The sequence below is a fragment of the Gekko japonicus genome, unplaced genomic scaffold (assembly GCF_001447785.1).
Source record: "Gekko japonicus isolate JY-2015 unplaced genomic scaffold, Gekko_japonicus_V1.1 scaffold1699, whole genome shotgun sequence".
NCBI lineage: Eukaryota > Metazoa > Chordata > Lepidosauria > Squamata > Gekkonidae > Gekko > Gekko japonicus.
Window position 1 is genome coordinate 8,764 of NW_015172607.1, and position 20,578 is coordinate 29,341.

Below are 20,578 nucleotides of genomic sequence, written 5' to 3' on the forward strand. Positions count from 1 at the left end.
AGCTCGGCCCGCCAAACTTCCTCCCCCCCCCAGGCAGCGAGGGCTGAGCGGCTTACAGCTGCCGGCCAGCCAAGCCTTCTCCCGCCCCCTCTCCCTCCCTGGCGGCGGCTGTACTTTTGGGGGGATTTAAATATTTAAATATCCCCCACATTTTTTTCCTAAGTTTTCAGATTTTTCTGCACATCTGGGTATTGCCCCAAATGTGCAGGAAAATCTCCCTGCCCCCCAAGTGCCCCCGATGGGCAGATTTAGATATCCGCACGCAGGGGGCATGTTGGGAATTAGATATTTAGATTTATATAGGGCTTTTCAACTAAAAATCTCCAAGGCAGTTTAGAGTGCAGGAAATAACAGTAAAATCAGTTAAAAGCCAGAAAGATGCAATAAACGTTCAGTCAAAAACAGTAGATTCAATAAAATACAATGTGAATCAATGTGCCCTGTGCAGCATATTGCTGGATGTTCTTCCTACGAAGTCCACAGTTGATCCCTGCCTTGTAGGCAGGATGGAGCAGTTTTCTAACTGTGCTCCTGGAGAATGTTGTTTGGAATGCAGCAAAAGTACGTTTCCTCTAGCAACACCTGATTGCCTGACCTTTTGAGCCACTGTGCTGGACGTGCAATGCACAGGGAGACCGGGATGGTTTGGGCTAGAGCAGCCTGGCCTTGGATCAGGACACAAGCTGTCATTGGGTAGGTTGGCCCTAAGCAGTAAGAAACATAACATTCAGATGATCAAAGGCCGAAGAGCCGAGCCCACCCCTGAGAAGTCCAGGAGTTGCTGCCGCCGCTGCTGCTGCTGGACCCAGCGTAGGCTTCGCCACGGATGGTCTGCATGACTGGTCCTGGCTCTCCTCCCTGGCCCCACCACGTCCCACGCCCGCCCAGTAAGAGATACTTATAAAAGGCGGGTCATCATTTCAGCAACCTTTCTTTGCAAGTTCAAGGTCTCTCTCTGAAAGCAGGACTTCCTGAACCTGGCTTATTTGCTGACTGTCCCTCTTGTGTGTTGTGGAAACAGGTCACGAGCATCCTTTCAGCATTGTCCTCGGCTGCCTCCGAGACTCTCTGGATCACCTCCAGGGAACCGACAGTAGCAGGCAGCTGTCTGATGACAACGAAGCCTTCCTCCTGGATCAGCTCCCCAGGGATAGGCAATGTCAGTTCATCCTAAAACCCAAGCCTCACGCTCCAGTGCGACTGCAAAGAGGTACAGAGTGGTGTTGAGCAAAGGCCAGTTGGGATTTTGATGGACAACCTAGTGCTGTAGTATGCAGTTGCTGCTGGGGTGGTGTAGAAGGCCAACCCCAGAGGGTTTTGAAGGCCAGAGAGGTTCAGAGGTGGTCGGCCCTTGCCTGCCTCTGCCTCCTGACCCTGGGCTTCCTTGGCGGTCTCCCTGGCAAGGGCTAGCCACGGCTGGCCCTGCTCAGCTCCTGAGATCTGGCACGGTCGGGCCAGCCTGGGCCAGCCAGATCAGGGAGTTGTTGCTTTAGAGGAATATTTTTAATAATTTCTTGCTAATGCAGACACACAGCAGTATTTCGGAATTCACATGAAATGACTCTGGATACACAATTGAGCTGTGGAATTCACATTCAGCCACCTAGCTTTGGAACACATTGTGATTTGCCAGTTTTAGGTTAAGGGATACTTTTAAAAACTTAATTCTTTTATCCCATCGGTAAATTTTAAGGCAATAGCATCTTGTCCAATTAAATATATACACACATAGTTTTTCCTAAATCTGCTAAAACCAACAGCATCCATGAAATAGATCGATGGGGGGGAGGATTTAAGGCAGGTTTGAGTGACAAAGTTTAATTGAGAATTCTTTCCCCCAAACTTCATTTAGCCTCTAATTTTGGGCTTTTTTGTGTGTGGATAGGTGTATGCGGACATGCACACACATATGCATACATATATTTGGGGCATGATAGAGCACTTTTAAGTCCCGAGTTAATCATTGTCCAGCCCCATTGATTTGGCTGAAAGCTGTGGAACATGTGCTAAAACTTGGCTGCGTTTATTTGTTTCCGTTTTGTACTGTTTTACCATTTATTTTAGCTGCGGTGGCTCAAGTGGTTAAGACGCTGAACTGCAGGCTGTGGAAGGTCGGTAGTTCAGCAGTTCGAGACCCGAGTGTGCCACATGACGGAGTGAGCTCCCGTCTCTAGTTCCAGCTCCTGCCAACCTAGCAGTTCGAAAGCAAGAAATTGCAAGTAGATAAATAGGTACCACTTCGGTGGAAAGGTAACAGCGTTCCGTGCGCCTTGGTGTTTAGTCATGCCGGCCACATGACCACGGAAATGCCTTCGGACAGTGCTGGCTCTTTGGCTTTGAAACGGAGATGAGCACCGCAACCCTAGAGTTGGACTCGACTGGCTTTCGAGCAAGGGAACCTTTAGCTTTACCCTTTATTTTAATAAACTCAACTTTGGTCCCCTTGAGTCTTGTGGAGTTTGATATTAGTCAGGAAGTTTCGTGCCCTGTTTTAAGCATACCCACTCAGGAATCAGTCCCCTGGCAGTCCAAAACAAACAGGCTCCGGATTGCAGTTTATGGGCTCTCAGCTGGCCGTGATGGAAGCTGGAAGTTTAAGCCGTCAATAAACCTCTGCTTAGCCAGAGTGCTTCTGCTGCACGCTCCTTCTCAGGCCGAAATGGTGCATCTGGTGCTCTGGGACTCCAACCCCTGCTTATCAGGAGAGGATCATCTGCAGGTGGGAAGCACCAAGCAGGAGGATCATTGTTTAGCTCTTCTTTTCCTGATCGTCTCTGACAGGAAAGCAGCAGCCAGTGGCCCAGAAGCATTGGTCACACAACTTGACAATGTAAGATGTCATTCTGGGCAGAGACCGGCGTCAGAATAAAGTGTTAAGACTGGTTCACAATTTGTCCAGTTTGTCAAGTGGCTCTCATTTGCCGTTGGCGGCAGGGGAGGGGTTGGATCCAGCGGGGAGGAGGCTTGTTTGGGTGGGACAGGGGGTGGGACAACACGGAAGCCTCTCCCAGGGCCCTACGGATCATCAAATGATATCTGGTGTTACATCTAATGGAAAGTTCTTCCAGAAAGAGCATCTGGAAACTGAAAGGTCTTTTTTGCTTTCAGAAACTTGCCAGAAACTCACTAAGAGGAAGAAATCTTTGATTGACTGGGCTCTCCGCCGAAGTACCAGCACCCCAACGGGCAGCCCGGTGTCACAGTCCCCAACCACCCCACGGAAGCTTTTTGGCCTGTCCCTAACATCCGTTTGTCCTGATGGAAGCCTTCCCAAGCCAATCATGGTAATGTGGGGTTCTTGACCCATAGGCCTTAGAATGGATTTGGAGTCATGCAATATGTCCATGATGTTCCATGTTCAGTTCATTTATTACAGTCAATGACCACATTCAGACATCTCCCTTATATATAAAAGCCGAATGGTGGTGGCACTTCTCTAGAAAATTCCACACACTCTGGAATTGGTTGGCGCCGTGATGTGTCACTCAGAATCTGTCCCTATCCACTGGCTGCATTGCTTGAGTCTTGCCTCCAACATTCTAAACAGTTTGCTGTTCCTCCCCCCCCCCCATAGCAGTCAGAACACAGAGGTTATTTGCATATGCAGCCTCATTGGCCTTTGCCTCGGAACACAGAGGTCGTTTGCATATGCGACTTGATTGGCTTTTGCCTCTAACATTCTAAACAGTTTGCTGTTCTGAGGTAAAATGTGTCCCAATCTCCAGGTGAGGGCTGGAGATCACTCAGAATTACAACTGCTTTCCAGCTGGCAGAGATCAGTTCCCCTGGAGAAAATGGTGGGCCCTGTATCCTTATATGCTGCTGAGGTGGCCCCTGTATGACAGCCAATGTGACGTAGCAGTCAGGGCTTCAGAGCATGGGAGAGGCTGCAGGTGTGTGGGGGGTGGAAAGCTGAAAAGTGAGGGGGAACTAAAGGTAGGTTGATGATTGGCTGGGAAGGAGATAGGGTTGCCAACTCCAGGTGGGAAATTCCTGGAGATGTGAGGGATGGAGCCTGGAGAGGGTGAGGTTTCAGGAGGCGTGGGACCTCGGACAGGTACAAAGCCGTAGACTCCACCCTCCAAACCATCCATTCCCTTCTGGGGAACCATCATTGCCAATCTCCAGGTGAGGACTGGAGATCCCTCAAAATTACAACTGTTCTTTAGGTAGCAGAGATCAGTTCCTCTGGAGAAAATGGTGGACTCAGTGTTATTATACCCTGCTGAGGTCGCCACAGCAAATTGACAGAGTGTTCAAGGCCGCGGCACCCGCCCAGAGCCTCTTTCTAGAGATCATTGTATTTATTTCCACAACGGGCCTTTTCCCTAGTAGTACAATATAAAAGGTAATGGCTTAAAAGACAAATAACGTCATTAGGATATACAGGTCATCATATTTCACAAGTAAAATGTACCAATCATCATATTTCAGAATTTTAAAATATCATATATTATTCTAAAAATATAAAATCAGAAAGGGAGAAGTCCTACTGAACAGGTCTGTTGTTTGCTGTGCACTTTGGTTGCTTGGGCACAAAACTTTGCTGTTACCTTAGTAGTAGCTGGAATTTCATCTGCCAGTAGCTTCTCCAGACATGCCTTATCTGTCAGCACTATTAGTCCATCCAAAAAAGGAAGGATTGTCTTATTTATAATTTCTTTATAAAAAGGACAGTGGATAAAAATGTGTCCCAACATTTCCGCCTCACCTAGGGAGCATGGGCAGATCCTTTCAGTATGTGAGGTCTTCTTACATCTCCCTTCTAATACCATGGACAACGGCTTAACATCACATCCAGCCAGATCTGACTCCATGATGCTTTTGAGCCTCTCTGTCCTGCGCTTCCTATCTGTTCAAGTTGCTGCCTTCCTTTTGCCACTTGATCACCTCTGTTTTCTCTCTGCTGTTGATGGCCATTGCTAACACCCAAAGTCAGACTGCCCTTGCGATGTTGTAAGCAAACATGCGACTGGGCTCTGATCCCAGCAGGGAGCACCAGGAGCAAGTCCACCGAGCAGGAGATGAGGCAGGCAGAGGACTCTCTGGCAGGCGCGGTGTCTCTGTGGGCACGTCTGCAGTGCAGATTCTTTCACTTTCCTTGCTTCACTGTACTAGTGGAAAACTAAAAGCACAGGAAGTAGATTGTAAAGGTGCCTGGATGTCAGGGTCCTTAGTCAGGTTACTCAGCACAGGGCTTCATGAGAAGATAACTGTTTATTGGTAAAACCAGAAATGAAGACACGTGTACAGCTTGTGTCAGGAATGGCCGACAATACTAGGGTTTCTGACTTATACTAGAATCAAACATCCCCCTTGGTAAGCTTAAGCCAATGGATACACTTCGCGCGGGCGGGCAAAGCAAGCAGGCAAAGCAAAAGCTGTTAGCTTTCCCAGCCGAAAAATACTGCAGCTGGAACATCTACAAGGTCAAGCATAAGATAACATACAGTTGGTGAGCCAGGGAGAGCTGAGACAGAAAACGGGAGGGCACCCCTCCACATTCCAGACCCATGACAGGGCTACCTGACACTGGAGGACACAGGCACACATACCCTCCCTCCTGCCCCGCTGCATACTCCGACTTCAGTGGCGGTAGAGGTACTGAGGGTGGGGGCACTGCTATTTGGTAGGATGTGGTCCCTGGGTGGGAACAAGCTTCTTGACGCCAGCACACAGCGCCCCCTGGAGGCTTTTAACTGTAGAAACCTCTCCAATGAAAGGGCTGCTCATGCACAGTCCCCATGTGTGCCTCCACAGAAGATACTCAATGAACAACGGTTACAGGTAAGTGCAACCCTGTTTTCCTCTCCTTCAAGACCACTGCATTCCTAGGGGGGAAAGCTCCAGAATTGTATTCTCATCACAAAGAAAATGAATCCTCCTTGCCAAACGCTAGGAATGAAGTTCTCCTGTGGCTCACATTAATAAAAGGGCAACATGCATTAGGAGGCCTAAGACTTGACTTGTTCTTTTACACCATCCATGTTTCTTTGAAGGTCTTGTCCACATGGCGTGATAAGGTATGTCACTTGTGAGAACCTAAAGTAATATGTCTGAAATGGACATTAAAGCCGAGAACCATCTTTGGTAAACATTCAGCAGGTAGCTTTTCTCTCCTAGGATATTCTTCAGCTCCTCTACCACGAAGGTCCCTCTACAAGGGGCATCTTCAGGCGCTCTGCAAATGCCAAGATATGCAAGGAGCTGAAAGAGAAACTCAACTCTGGAGACGAAGTGCAAGTGGATCGCGAATCTGTCTTTGTTGCAGCCGCAGTCATCACTGTGAGTTAGAGCATATGTTAAGTAACCAAATAGCACTTTAAAGTGACTGGGTGTGCAAGAATGTAGATCAAGCCACATTTGCCAGCCTTTTGTTCAATAGCACCTTGATTCTACTCGATCTATTTTGACATTTTGAAAGCTGTGTAAGTCCCCCTTGCCTGCACTGAGAATAGACACATTCTTTTTCCCCCCAAAGGAGACCAACTACAGCTACAGTTATTGTCTGTTGCCTGCAGTGCACTTTTCTCTTTGCAGTAATGTTTACAACCAAGGCTCAAAATGCACTTGTTTATGTGTATATTTACATTATTTATGGTCTTTCTCACTTGCACTCAAGAGTGGGTCAATATAATCAACAGGATGGGACATTCAGTGAGGAAGGGAACAGGAATTAGGATTCTAGAACCAACCAGGAGTCTAAAAACAGAACTGAAGCAAACTGTTAACATGACATGATAGGATACATAATAGGACCCTAGTTTCTTCAAGCTGCAGACAGTCGTACAGGCCACAGTCCCTAATCATTTATCCTCGTAACCTTGTGAGTCATTAGGTACAGTGTGACTCTGCATAGAAAAGCCCTCCTGAATCATTCAGTTTTGCGTAGCTCATGGAAAGCCACAAGAGACTGAGCCTTCCGGACCCCCTCGGGCAGACCCTCACACAGCGCAGGGGCCGCAGCAGAGGAGGCACGTGTTGGGGGGGGGGGCTGATTTTGCCCATCTGCAGGGTAGGACTTGCAGAAGACCCTGCTCCAAAGAGGGCTTAGACTGGAAGAAGGCGTGTCTCAGAGTGGAGAGCTGGGACAGGCGGTAACTGTGTGGACTCAGAGCCTGAAGTGCAGAGCGAAACGTGGCCTGTTGAAAGGGTCAAGGGGGGGTGACGTGTGGAACTCTCTTAACCAGAAGATCTGTGGGCTTGAGACAGGCCAGGCTGGCTTCCACTTCTGTTGGCAAGATGATTTGTGTAGAATTGCCAGCAAATTTTGATTAATGCAACATTTCAAGGCAGAACATTTGAGGAACTCCCAGGAAAACAAAGAAGAGTTCCAATAAGACTCGCAGAATGTCCTGGGCTGGGAGGTGGGGACAATTCCACACACTGCTAAATTACCATCAAGTGCTTTTTGAAATGACACTATGAGATGCATTTTTTTGGGGGGGGGGAGAGACATCTGAGAAACGGAAAGGGAGGCGAAGTGCATTTCCCGAAGGCTGGCAGCATTCTGTGTGTGGTGGTGGGTGGGTGGGGTGAGATGTGTTCGCAGCCACACCTCTCTAGCCTCCGTTTGGTGTAGTGGTGAAGTGTGCGGACTCTAATCTGGGAGAACCGGGTTTCATTCCCCGCTCCTCCACTCGCAGCTGCTGATGTGACCTTGGGTCAGTCACAAGCTCTGGCAGGGCTGTCCTTGAAAAAGAGCAGTTTGTGTCAGAGTTCTCTCAGCCCCACCCACCTCACAGGGTGTCTGTTGTGGGGAGGGGAAGGGAGAGGAGTTTGTCAGCCGCTCTGAGACTCCAAGTGAAGGGCGGGGTATAAATTCAATCTCCTCCTCCTCCTCCCTCCTCCTCCTCCTCCTCCTCGCTCAGTCCAGCTTGCGGAGCAGACACTGACAAAGCCCCATTGGCTGTGGGGTGCTGAAAGCCAGCCAGACACAGTCCAGCTCCTCTGGGAAGCATCGCAGGCTGGCAAAATGGAACGTCAGGGTGGGCTGGTTAAGAATCATGCCTCTTGCATGCTGAGAGGAGTCCACTGCAGCTTGATGGCAAAAAGACCTGCAGGGACCTTAGAGGCAAGCTGTGCCTGACTCCACTTTCCAGAGAGCCTGAGAAGGGAGCTGCAGCAACCCCCCCCCCCCCCCGGGCCGCCCGGGGGGGGGGGGGGGTGAAGAGGGTCTCTGAGCGTGGGTCTCAGGAGGGGCTGGAGAAGTGGCAGGGTCTGGCCCGTGGCTGGCTAGAACGAGGAGGCACCTGGCTGTTGCCCACGCCTGCCTGGGGGGCAGCTGTGGCCCATCAGCTTGAAGGCCTTCCTTGAGCCGTGGACTGTGGCTCCCCCCCCCCGTGGCAGTCCCAGGCAGGCAGGATTTCCCCCCCCACCCAACCCCATGAGCTGTTCTTCATGGTGGTCTCGGCTTGGCACACCACAGGTTCTGCAGGCCTGAGGCGACAGGATCTTGTCTAATGGAGAGGAGTGTGGGGGAAGAAATTGTGTCAAAAGATCAGATCAGGGACCTTCGACATGCCATTCCTGCATAGACCAGTGAGGGAGTTGCTCTCCGGTTCCACAGGTATTGGAGTCAAGCTGACCAGGTAGTTTGCATTGATGATGTCCCGTGAGAGTGTCCCCAGCGGGGAGCCGGAATCCTGCTGCTCAGGACCTCTCGGGCTGCACCCCCACCCCCACCCACCCCAGTGAGACCACAAACACCCCAGTGGTCTGTTGGCTGAATCTGACTAGAAAAGGCTTTTTGTGTTTGTTAACTCGCTCGTTCTGAACTGCATGTTTTAAAGCAGAGAGCTTCTGCTTCGCCATCAAACAAATCTCGGCACTGACTGCATTGTTCTGCACATATATGTTTGATTTAGGATTTTCTGCGAAATATACCTGATAGTGTTCTATCCTCAGAAATGCACAGTCTATGGATGGAAGCCATGGATAAAGAGACCCGAGCGCATAAGACTGAAGCGGTCAAAAGGTTTGTGAGCATTCCTGTCTCTCTGCCTTGTGACGGAGAGTCGTGTGCAGGCCACCCTGCGACTTTAGGCCTTCCCAGGGAGAAGCGGCATCCTCTGGCCTGCGCCTCTGGCCCACATGTTCCTGGTGTCTCACGTGGTCAGAGATTCCCTGCCCCACTTCAGTTGCTGCTGCTGCTGCTTCCGGGGCAAGGGTCTGGGCCGCTGCATCCCTCACTGGGGCTTGCTAGGAAGATGCGGGTCCATGGTAGCCGTGCATCCCCATCACTAGCTTGGGCCTCATTGAAGGACGGGCATTGCAGTGCCCAGCCTGTTCCTTTCTGCCTTGGTGCTCCGTGGAGCGCTCTTGCCATATCACCAGACATCCCAGGGCACTCCAGCGTGTTGCGGAGGATCCTGGGTGGCCTTTGAGGGGGCCTGCTCTGTTCACACGTGGCGTCCACCAGGCCAGCAAGATCCCAGGCTCAAGCAGCGCATTAGGTGCAGTTCTGGGGTTCAGTATTTTTGCCCAGCGCAGCCCTGCACAGGTTGCCCCAGCGGGAAGGAAGAGCAGGTGGGAAGGAGCCTTCCTGCTGCCCTTCCAGCTCTGGTCCTGTCCCAGCTCAAAATTCACACACACACACACACACCCTGCCAAAGAAGCTTTTTCACAGCTCAAGGAAGGTGGCGGAGAAGATACAGAATCCCTCCAGCTTCCCCCTCCCCTCCCCTCCCACAGGAGCAGCCCTGGGAGGGGGCTGGGCCCGGCTGGGCGTATCCCAGGTTGCCTTTAGGCAGCCAGAAGGAGTTGGGGGGGGACAGGCAGGAGGGGGCTTCGGGCCTGTTCATCCTTCCCCTGCCCAGGGCGCTTTGGGCGTTTCAAGAGTCCGCAGAATCTCCCCTCCTGTGACTTTTGAGGTCACGCGTGGCTTGGGATTCACCCCACATTTTCTTGGGGCTGCAAACTGCTGTGGTCTGGTCGTAGTCACACCGGCTGTCTTTCTTCTGACAAGCACATTTACAGTTAATTCACCTTGGAGATCCCTTAAGAAGCTTCCAGGGTACCCGGGGCGCTGCTGTGTACTTCATTCTGGAGACAGTTGCTGTCAGACATTAATGTGTGGGGATATTAACCCCCAAAGATTTTGAACATTTATCATTTGGATAGAATTCAAGATGCAAAACTCTCAAGGGCTGCGGTCACACGAGCAGTCCACGCCGATAGAGTTGTGTCACCTTTGCGGATTTAAAGAGCACAATCAGACGACACCTGCCTTTTGTGCCCCAGTCATCGGCACCCGGGTCCGGCCCGTCCTAGAAGTGGAGTGTGCCGGCACCTTCAATCTGCTTTTCCCGATGTCTGAACCCCACTGTTGGATGCCCGGTGGGAAGTGTGAACGGTCACTTCCATCACAGTCCGGGGGGGTGGGTGGGGGTTGCCTGGCAGGGAATGTGTGCATAAGCGCATATGAGCATGAGCAACCCCCACTGCCAGCAAGGGCCATGCTTCACACTGGTAATGTGGATGCTTCGGCGTGGGCTGTCTGGTTACCCCTTCCCGTGATGATTTAAACGGCTGCAAACAGGGGCACCGCCAGACTGCGCCAAGCCTCCATTGTGACCGCAGCCAAGGTCTATGTCCGTGAGGAGAACTCAGCTGTGAGGCAGAACCTGCCCTGACCCTGGGGGAGAGGCTTGCCTTAGAGGAAATGTCCTCGGAGCCCCGGGGGGGCCCTTCTCCAGAGCCCTCCCCCTTCTGTCTCTGGCCACAGGGGGGCAGGGGTGACTCTTCCCCTGAGAATGCGATGGCGTGTGTCAGGGAGAGGGAGGACCCGTGGGCTGTGTGTTTTCGGGAAAGTTTTTTACAGCATGCTGGGGACCCCCCTATCCTGACATCTTCTCTTGGTCCAGTTTAGTGAATCAGCTCCCAGAAGCGAACCTCATTCTGCTCAGGCACCTCTTCGGAGTCCTCCATCACATTGAGCAGAATTCCGTGGAGAATCAGATGAATGCTTTCAACCTGGCCCTCTGCATCGCCCCCAACATGCTCTGGCTCCCCGGCCCCACTGGGCCCGAGGAGGAAAGCAGGTCTACCAGGAAGGTAGGGCCCCCACCCCCCGTGAGATCCTGCCCAGGGTCAGCCTGCCTGGGGAGGCTTTTGCGTGACCCCAGATACAACTGACTGGGGATGGAAACGGTGCTTGACAAAAAGCTGGAGTCACCGTTACCTCTGCAGAAACAGGGTGATCGGCGGGCCCGGGGGGGGGGGGGGGGGTGCGTCTCTCGCTGGACTGGGCCGCTTCCGACTGCAGCAACAGATGCTTGGGTGGGGCAGAGCGTGCCTGAGGGGACTCCTGCCCACACGAAAGCAGCAGTGGGGGAGGGTTGGAATACGGGTCCGCTGGGTCCGCGTTCCGGCTCCTCACAGTCCCTCAGGGGGAGGGTGGCCAGAACCATCTGCTTTTGAGTGTTGCGATCCCCAGTCTCACCCGGGCCACTATTCCCTTTGGCAGGTGGCCATGTTGGTGCAGTTCCTGATCGAAAACTCAGCTGAGATTTTCGGAGGAGATGCTGCTTCGCTCTTTCAAAGGCCGGGGAAAGAGAAGCCGGGAAGAAGCACTGGCGACTTGCGGGGTGAGGCTGCGGCTGTGGTGCTGACGGGCCACCCTTTTCCGTACTTGTGATCCACCTGAAGTCCCAAAATGAGAAGGGCTGACGATAAGCAACAATAACAGTAGTCCATTCGGCAGCCCACTAAGGAGGAGAGTGTCAGAGAGACGTGTGGCTGGCTGGGCCTTCAAGGCCTCTTTGGTGATGAACTGGCCTGCTTATTATGGATCTATATCCCACATGCTCCAAGGGCTAGACGACACAACACTCTCAACTCGCTTTGCTTGCAGCTGCACAGCACCTGTGGTAAATGTTGTTTTCAAAGCCTGTGCAAGTCCAATTCAGCTCAGAACGATGGTGTGGTGTCCGTCCGTCCCCGTCCCCCCACGGCCATTTTCCTGAGCTGAAACAGCCCTGGGAAGGAGTTACTTGGCTCATTTCGGAGCCATGCTTCACCAAAGCCATTTCAGCTTGGGAAACCAGCACAGAGGGAGACAGGACCCCGACGCCATAGTCTCAAGTTGAATTGGGCCCTAGCAGGCTCTAAGTTTCCCACAGCTGCTGTGTGGCAGTCGGGAGGGAGAACATAGACCTGACATATCGTGCATTTCGGCCCCTGGTTTACTGGTTTCCGTGGGAGCTTACAGTTAAAACAGTCCTCAGCAGAATAATGCAACTTGCTTGGGGCATGAAATCTCCTAAAAATATCACTGGCCGAATCTGCATCTAGCATTTGCTCCGCTGTCTTACAAAACCCACACTGGAACAGAAATTCCCGTCTACATGGCATGCCACTTGCACTTTGATGGATTGTCGCATTTTATGGCAGCGTCCAGACTGCAGGCCACTTTCACTTTGTTTGATCTCTGGTTTTATGGCGGCCGTCTGCATAGATTTATGGCCGTTTTATGGCCATTCAGGGGTGACTCTGCAGTCAGTACGGTGTTGGCCCCGGGGGATAGCTGAATGTGGTTTTGAGCCACATCTTTTTCTGTTCCACTGTGAGTTTGGTACAACAACGGAGCAAATACTAGATGCAGATTGGGCCACTGTTTCCTAAAAATTGCAAGGCTAAAGTACGCAAACACAACCCACTCCAATTAGCTCCGAAGTCAAATTGCTTTCATACATGCTAAATAATCCGGTTTCAATCCACTTCAGCAACTGTTTGCAAGTGGATTCTGCCATTTCACACAGTAAAAGCCAGTTGCGAAGTGCATTGAAAGTGGATTGAAAGTGTTACGTAGTGTGTGTGTGAAAGCGCCCGTAACGCAAGTCTTCACCTACAGAGACAAACTGCCTGGGCTGGGGGCCAGCCGAACTCCAGGGGCGTTCCACAGGTGAAGGGCCACTGCAGAAAGGACTCTGTTTCTGGTGACCGCCCACCTCACTTTTGAAGGCAAGGTGATCAAGAGCAGCGCTTAGGCAGGGGCTGACTTGCAGCGTAGGATCATGCGCATGCATGTCCACAAAGAGGGCCCAAGCAGCCATGGAGCGGATTTCACAGTTGGTGTTCATTGAAGCTCCTAAAAACAAAGTGTCAAAATGGTAGGCGGAGAAACAAAAGTCCTGTCCTGCACCAGCCAGCCACACCGGCCACTCAATCTGGGGGAGGGGGTGCCAGTGAGCACAAGTTTGTTGAGCGAGGCCAAGAGGCCCGGGGGGGGGGGGGGTCCCTTCACTGGAAGTTGGCACTGTACTGATGGACTGACAATTGTTGGTAATCAGTTAGAGGGTAAGACAAAATCAGAATGAACGTGTGTCTTTGCCCAGCAGCTCAACACAACGATTCCTCAGACGAGATGGAATTTGCTGCTTCCTACCAGGAGGCCTCAAAGCCGCCTTATGCGCTGGGATTCACAGAGGACGGTGTATTCAGCCCGCCTGGCGGGTTCCAGCTCAACAAGGAGGAAGAAGACTGGGACTTGTTCAGCGAGATCACCGCTTGCTACCAAAGCAAAGCCCGGGAGGACGCCAGTGCCGACAGCTACGAGCTCCTGCGGGAAGAGGCCCCCTTCTGCTCCGTGGGCTCCATCTGCTCGCTCGACCCCGCGAGGAACCGGTGCTCCTCGGAGCCCAGCGTCTGCCTGAGCGCTCAGCTCCCCGCCCAGGACCACGAGCCGGTGGCCCGGCAGTCCAGCTGCGATGCCGCCCTCCTGCGCGGCCAGGGAGGCTGCCTCCGGAGGCTTCAGCAGCTGCAGCTGGAGAGCCAGAGGCTCCTCGGCGAGGGCCTGAGCCCAGGGCCGGGCAGAGCCAGGCAGGCATTCTGGTGGCGCTCCCTGGCCCCTGGCCGCAGCTTAGCAAAGAGCCTCAGTCTGCAGAAGTCAAGCCCGTCCAACAGGTCGAGTTTCTCCAGCCTGTCCTCGCCCACCACGTCCCCCTCGGCCTCCTCCCTCAGCTCTCTGGACAGCGCCTTCTCCTACTGCTCCGAGTCGTCTGCCCTCAGCCCCACGGACGCCTCCTCCCTGCCGCTCCTGTTTGGCACTTCTGCCAGACTCCAGGCCTCGTCCTCAAAGGGGTCCTCGAAAGAGCGGCAGCAGCCTTTGGCCTCCCCTCTGCCCCTGCACCCCTGCAGCTTGGAATTGCGTGTTGAGAGGGGGGGGCAAGAGTGGGAGAGCGGCGGCAGCCACGGGCCAGCCAAGAGCGTCATGCCCATCCGTGTTTTGGGAAGCCTCCATAGTGAATGCAGCTGGGAAGCAGGCGAGGAAGAGGTGAGGCAGGCAGGGACTCTCCCCGGAGGCCTTGTGCCCCACGACCCTGGAGCCTCACGCCCCAGGCCTCCTGCCTCTGATCGGGAGAGCATTCCGGTGGTGAGTCGGCACGTGCAGAGAGAGAAGACAGTGAAGCACATAGAGATAAAGGGCCCAGAGGCTGCCCCTCACCGTCAAGAAAGACTGAGACGCACCAAGATAACAGTGTACATGGCCCCAAAAGAAAGGAGCCCGCTGGGACAAGAAGGCGAGGATGCGACTGCAAGTGCCAGCTCAGATGGTGGCAGCAACCCAGAGGTTCCCCGGAGTGTGCGCACAGTAAGAGTTCCTATTCCCCAGACGGTGTTTTATGGGCAACACACCCCGTTGGTACTCCAGTCCATCTCCAGAAGGCACCACCGTGAATCGGTGAGCCAAGTGGTGATCCCTCCAAGTGCCCCTCCCCTGGAACACAGCAGGTGGCAGCAGGCCCCAAGACCCACGCCAAAGAATGCGGCGGCGGCACCTTCAGCCACACCTTCCGCATCCAGCTCCCGACCGCCATCTGCAACACCGTCCGGGAGTACTTCAGTCACGACAGTCCCAAGGGCTGCCGCTCCGTGGATGCAGACGCCGTGGAGGGTGAACTCGTCCGGAGCAGGGCAGAGTGGCTGAGACACCAGCCCTGGGCTGGCTCAGCAGCCAAGGAGCAGAGTAACTTGATGTTGGCAGAAGAGACATTTGTCTAGGGGCACCACATCGAAAACGAGGGTCTTGGCAACATTGTGGGCTTTTTAATGATAGGGTGGGGTGTGAAAGAGTCATGTACGATACAAACCTTGGTTGGAGGAATCTTAACAGGTTGCCTCAATCAGCACACGAGTAAATATGTAAATAATATTGCAGGCTTCTTCTTAATTATATTTTCTGCTCAGCAAACAGGAAAGGAAGTTTACTTGTCTTCAGTCTGAAGGGTAGCACAACACCCAAAGCTTTAGAGCAAAGTCGGAGTCCAGAGGGGGCACCTTTAAGACCAACAAAGTTCTATTCAAGGTATGAGCTTTCGTGTGCAGGCAGATACAGTGAAACAGAATTCCCTCAGCCATTACATAATTCCGTTTCACTGTGTCTGAAGAAGTGTGCCTGCACGCAAGAGCTCACACGTTGAGCAAACCTTTGTTGGTCTTGAAGGTGCCCCCACCGGACTCAGACTTTGTTCTGCTGCTTCAGACCAACACGGCTGCCCACCTCAATCTACTCAGAGCTTTAAACATACCGGGGAACTGCACATGTCCTACTTTGTCCATTGCCCTTGCTAGAAATCTCAGAAAGGCAGTTGGGCTGAGTTGATCCAGGTACGAGGGAAGCAGCACTCAAAAGTATCCAAGGAACCCAAAACACTGAGGGTAAATAAGACTCAGGGCCGTAGCCAGTGGTGGGGGAGATGGGGCGGAGCCCCCTATTGATTCTGCTGTGCCCCATCTCAATCTCTCCCTTTAACTTCAATTAATTGCGAATTTATTCATTTCACTATTTCCTCACTGCACAGCAAGCCGCCACCACGCCAGCCCAAAGCGCAGCGATCATGCTCGATGGATCGCTTAGCCGGTAGCTGAGCTCCTCAATTCTGGAGGAAGTGGCCGCCCTTAATCCTGCCCTGCAGCCGGCTGCTGCGTGTCATCCAAAGCCCATAATGAGCTCCCCCCACACACTTCCCTCCTCCCTCCTATTCTCGGTGTTCTGCCAGATGGGGCCGGGAAGCTGGATATGGCAAGACGCTTGGGCCCAGCATGCAGTCCCCCTTGGGTGGCCGAGGAGAGAGCAGGGAGCCCGGGGCGCTGCTCCGCCTGCCCGTCTCCTGTGCTCTGCTGCCTCACCACCGGGCTAAAAGTTGAAGATACAGGCAACGAGCAAGGAATCCATTCCTTTCACACACATTTGCCAGCCTGTTTCCTCCTTCATTTTGGGTCGATGTGATCACAGTGTTTCAGGTTTTGTGATCAGGCCACTCCCTGTTTGGATCTGGTTGGCGTTCCCTGCAGCATTTTGTGGAAGTGACGCTCGAATCCCACACAGCGCCTTCATCTTTTAGATCTTTTGCACATGCGCGTGAACACACACACACACAGCCCAACTAAACTCACAAACCAATACAAGATGTTAAAAATGCTCTTGGGGAACTTTAATTAAATTACCTTTAATCTAATTAGCCACTGCCACCTAAGGACTTTGAATGCCCCCTGACAAAAAGATTCCTGGCTATGGAATTTTTCAACACCTTGAAAAATGCTACCAAAAAGGTGGGTTAAAAAAAAATAATTCACACAATGGCAAGTGAAACCCAGAAACAAAAAATTAACTTTGCGTCCCATTGTCGGCCTTTGCCCTGAATTGTTTTTTAGTGATTTGTTTGTGTGGCCTGACCACGTAGCTCTGGTGCTTACCATCAAGCAGCTTGCCCAAGCCCGGGGGGGTGGGGGGTGGGTGTCCTTGCGTTCATGAAACGAACTGTGTGAAATTCCCTCTGGGTCTCTGCGCTGGAAGCTCCCACCCAGGCCCGTGAGCTCCCTTCCACATGTGCCTGCCTCCATTTCACGCCATGTCTCTCTTGAAGCTGCAAATCCTTGTGACACGAATTTCCCAGAGAGCAGCCTTCAGTCACTCAACTAGGCCCAAAAGCCCGAACCAAAGAACAAGGCCAGTTTCTTGATATGGAGAAGACAGGATAATGAGGGCCATCAAGTCGCAAATGGACTTACAGTGACCCAAAGAAGGGTCTTTTGAGGCGAGTGGGAATTGCTTTCCACTGCAGAGACTTCCTTGGTGGTCTCCAAGTACCAGCCCTGCTTTCTTGCTGAGACATGTTTGGGCTATTCCATGCTATCTTCCCTCCCTCCCTAAAAACAGAATAATCCTAAATGTGCTTGTGTGCCCACAGGCCCAATGTTACTTCCTCCAGGTTCATGTACGTAGGATTGCAGCCTTTCCCATTTTCAGCTGCTTTCATTGATTTTCACCAGAACCTTTCCCAGAAGCTCTTAAAAGCAGGCCCCATACGTACTCCTTGGTTTCTCCATATGACATACTTACTTCAGTTGTGGCTTTTGAGAAGGAAAGTACTTTTTTAAAAGAGTAGGCAGTGGAAGTCCTTTCTGTCTAAAAACTCAAGTGACTTTCCAGGTCACTTTTTGGAAAACTCAGGTAGTTTGGGTTTCGCCCAATGCCCAAAGAGTTGTGGAAGCAGGAAGGGGAGGGATTGAGCACGTGATGTGGTGATGGGAGAGAGGTTGGTTGGCTAATTGGGGTCTGTTTGGGGGGTCTGTTTTGCACACGGGGAAGAGCTGGTCCTGTTGGAGCTCTTGTAGGCTGTGGGCTGCCTTTCGTGTGGTTTTATGGGAGTGCTGTGGACCGTTTTGCACAGCTCACCTGTCCTCATTCAGCCTGCCCCAGCTCATGCTCCACTTCTAGTTATTTTATATGAAAGTGAGACCTTCATCAGACAAGGACTAGCATACTCATCAAGGTCCTCGTTCTGATCGCTCTTTACCCCTTCTTCAGCATCAAAGCATTGTTAGTTAAGCTGTGGGGTTTTTTGCATACTCCCACACCCCACACAGACATGTTGAGCATTTCATCTGCTAACTGGTACGTGGCTGTGGCTCAGTTGCAGAGCCTCTCCTTGGCATGCAGAAGGTCCCGGGTTCAATCCCAGGCAGCATCTCCAGTTGAAAGTGCCAGGCAGCAGGAAGAGATGTGAAAGACCTCCGCCTGAGACCTTTGAGAGCCACTCCCAGGCAAGAGTAGATGACACGGACTTTGGTGGACTGACGGCCTGATTCAGTAGAAGGCAGCTTCATGGGTAATGTTTTTTTTTTTGGGGGGGGGCTATGGAACTATCTCTAGGTTCCTTTTTTCCACCCGAAATTTTAGCACACTACATGAAAAGTATTTCTGGTTGTAGGATAACACTGCCAGGCTTGTCCATCAGCCAGAACCCCCTGCTCTGAAAAGAGAAGCAGGGGTGTGGAGTGTGTATGAAAAGCAAAGCCAGGAGAAAGCGGACAACAACGAATGGGTAGCAAACTGCATTGGAGAAGCACAGCTCTGGTCCCGGAAACCCTGGGATGTTTCCAAACAGGCCTGTTTCGTCTGGGGTCCCTCAGCCTGATGGTCATTAGCTGTTGCTGAGATGCCCGGATGGGGAACGTCACCAGCGGCTTCTCTGCTCCTGTTGTGTCATTTTGCAAAGGGGCCTGTGTGAGAGCACAGCCGAGAGCCCCACCCTGGGCACATTTACTGAAAGGGGAATGAGGGAGGCTGCAGGAGTTTGCAGGCTTGGGAGTGCAGAGAGAGTGAGAGAGGAGGCCCTGGCCGAGAGGAAGGGCTCCTTGTGGAGTGCTAAGGAAGGGGGGCTAAGGAACGGTGGGATGTGTGAGGGAGGGCCGCGCGAGACTGAAGTTATGGATCCACACCACCCTGGAGAAGACCAGAACAAAGTTAATTTGCTATATTTGATGGGTTTAGGCTGCCTGCTCTTCCCTCTGCTGGCTCCCCAGAGTTCTTGCACCAAAAGCAAGTGACAGAACTCTTCCTTCTAATGGCCTGGTCACTGGAGCTCTGGGGCATGCAAGAGGAGGACAAGGGCTTCTGTTGAGGAAGGGAGGAGGATCGGGCCGCCTTCCTTGCTCTGTGGGACGGGGAGGCCTCCTCCTCCTCAGCCAACCTGTGTCTGCTTTTGGTCCCACTTGAGCTGGCTGGAATCAGGCTCTGCTTATACCACAAACTCGCCACTGTCATTTCTGTCTCGCGCATAAATTCATTAAAGAGCTGTTTTGACGCTATGGTTGTAAATAATTCATTAAAAACACACTTTTCTTTGTCAGATGTCTGCTGACTTTTTTCAAGTACTGCTACAAAAAGGCTGGTTTGGATCACAGAGGATATTTAGAATTTCCCAGTCAGAAGGACTCTCCTCCACCACTTCCAGCCTTGGGGAGGAGGGGCCTTCCGCCAGGAGGGGGGCAACGGTGGATGGGCCAGTGAGGACAGGGAGAGGGTGGGGGACGAAGAAGCGAGAGAGAGACGCAGGTAGGCCCTAGGGGAATCTATGCCAAGGATTGTCCTGACTCATATTTATACGTCAAGGTTTTGTTTGAGTTGAGTTGGAGGATGAAACGGTGTCGTTGGGACCCCGAGAGAAACCGGGGCAGGTGCTCTCCACCAGCTGCTCCCCAGGCCAGGGGGGGCCCTAGTTATGTGCTGAGAGGACACGTCCTGGATTGTGCCGGAGGATTCCTAGGGAAAGGGAGCTTTTGGATCGGGGGCTGAAAGAGCAGAAGGGCTTAGCTGGAGATGCTCTGAGCCCGTGGAGATTAGCGGGCAGATCTCCAAGTCCAGGAGGCCGCATCCGTCCAAGTCACCCATCAAAGGCCCACTCCTGCCACCCCCTCGGAAAGGGGGGAGGGAGAGCGCAGAGGCTGCCCCCAAGAAAACACCAAATGGGTTCTTTTCCAAGAACAGCATGAGCCAACCTGACAAGGGGACGGTGTTAATCTGTGAGCTGGAGAGACACTTGAGGATGATTGCCCCAACGTATATTCTGCCGTCTTGGAATTCTCTCAGTTTGCTCTCCACATCACAATACTCTCCCAGTCAATATTCTCTTGTCAATATCTCTCCCCACCCCCCCAGCCAACACCTCTAACTTTTTTCTCTTTCTCTCTCTGACCCCTTTATGAGCATAACCTCCGTCAAGGCTCCTCTCTCTGGTGTTCCGGGGTGGTGTGCTCTATGCTGCCTCCTGGCCTTCCTGGTTTCCGCTGACACCAAAGGCTCCCGCCTGGGAAGTCTTAGGCCGATTCTCCACAAGCAGCTGTGCCGCCCTCGCTCTTCCGTTTCCCCGCTTGCATTGGTCAGTTTCACACTATTCCCACTACTCCAAAAAACAAGGATCGAGAAGACGCGGGGGAAATCGGGGGAGCTGCGGGTCAAAATGCGGCCGCGCAGCAAATAGTGTGAAATTGACCAATGGAAGTGGGGGGAACAGAAGCGCGAGGGTGGCACAGCTTTTAGTTGGACCCAAAGAAGAGGAGGGCTCCGTCGTATGTGGGGGGACGGCAGGAGGGTCAGCGCGTGGGGGTGGCTCTGGGCTAAACGAGGGTCCCTCACTCTGCACAAAACAGTTGTTTTCACTTAAACACAAACAGAGCTTATTTATATAAGTAAAACTGTGTGACGGTTTCTGCACGGTGAATAATCTTAATGGTTTCAGAGAGGTACATAAGCTTAGGTTCCTTAAACAGGTTCCTTAAACAGACCTCGCCA

General features: G+C 52.5%; 1 protein-coding gene across 1 annotated transcript in view; it reads left to right on the forward strand.

The window, feature by feature from the left end:
• Positions 1-14,929, forward strand: part of LOC107119166 (rho GTPase-activating protein 20-like) — a 15,353-nt gene extending 424 nt beyond the window's left edge. The window contains exons 2-9 of the mRNA XM_015421619.1: positions 557-561; positions 1,022-1,210; positions 3,109-3,284; positions 6,124-6,285; positions 8,868-8,977; positions 10,866-11,055; positions 11,468-11,588; positions 13,341-14,929. Coding sequence (XP_015277105.1) covers positions 557-561; positions 1,022-1,210; positions 3,109-3,284; positions 6,124-6,285; positions 8,868-8,977; positions 10,866-11,055; positions 11,468-11,588; positions 13,341-14,929 — 2,542 coding nt within the window. The remainder of the gene's footprint in view (positions 1-556; positions 562-1,021; positions 1,211-3,108; positions 3,285-6,123; positions 6,286-8,867; positions 8,978-10,865; positions 11,056-11,467; positions 11,589-13,340) is intronic.
• Positions 14,930-20,578: the final 5,649 nt, after the last annotated feature.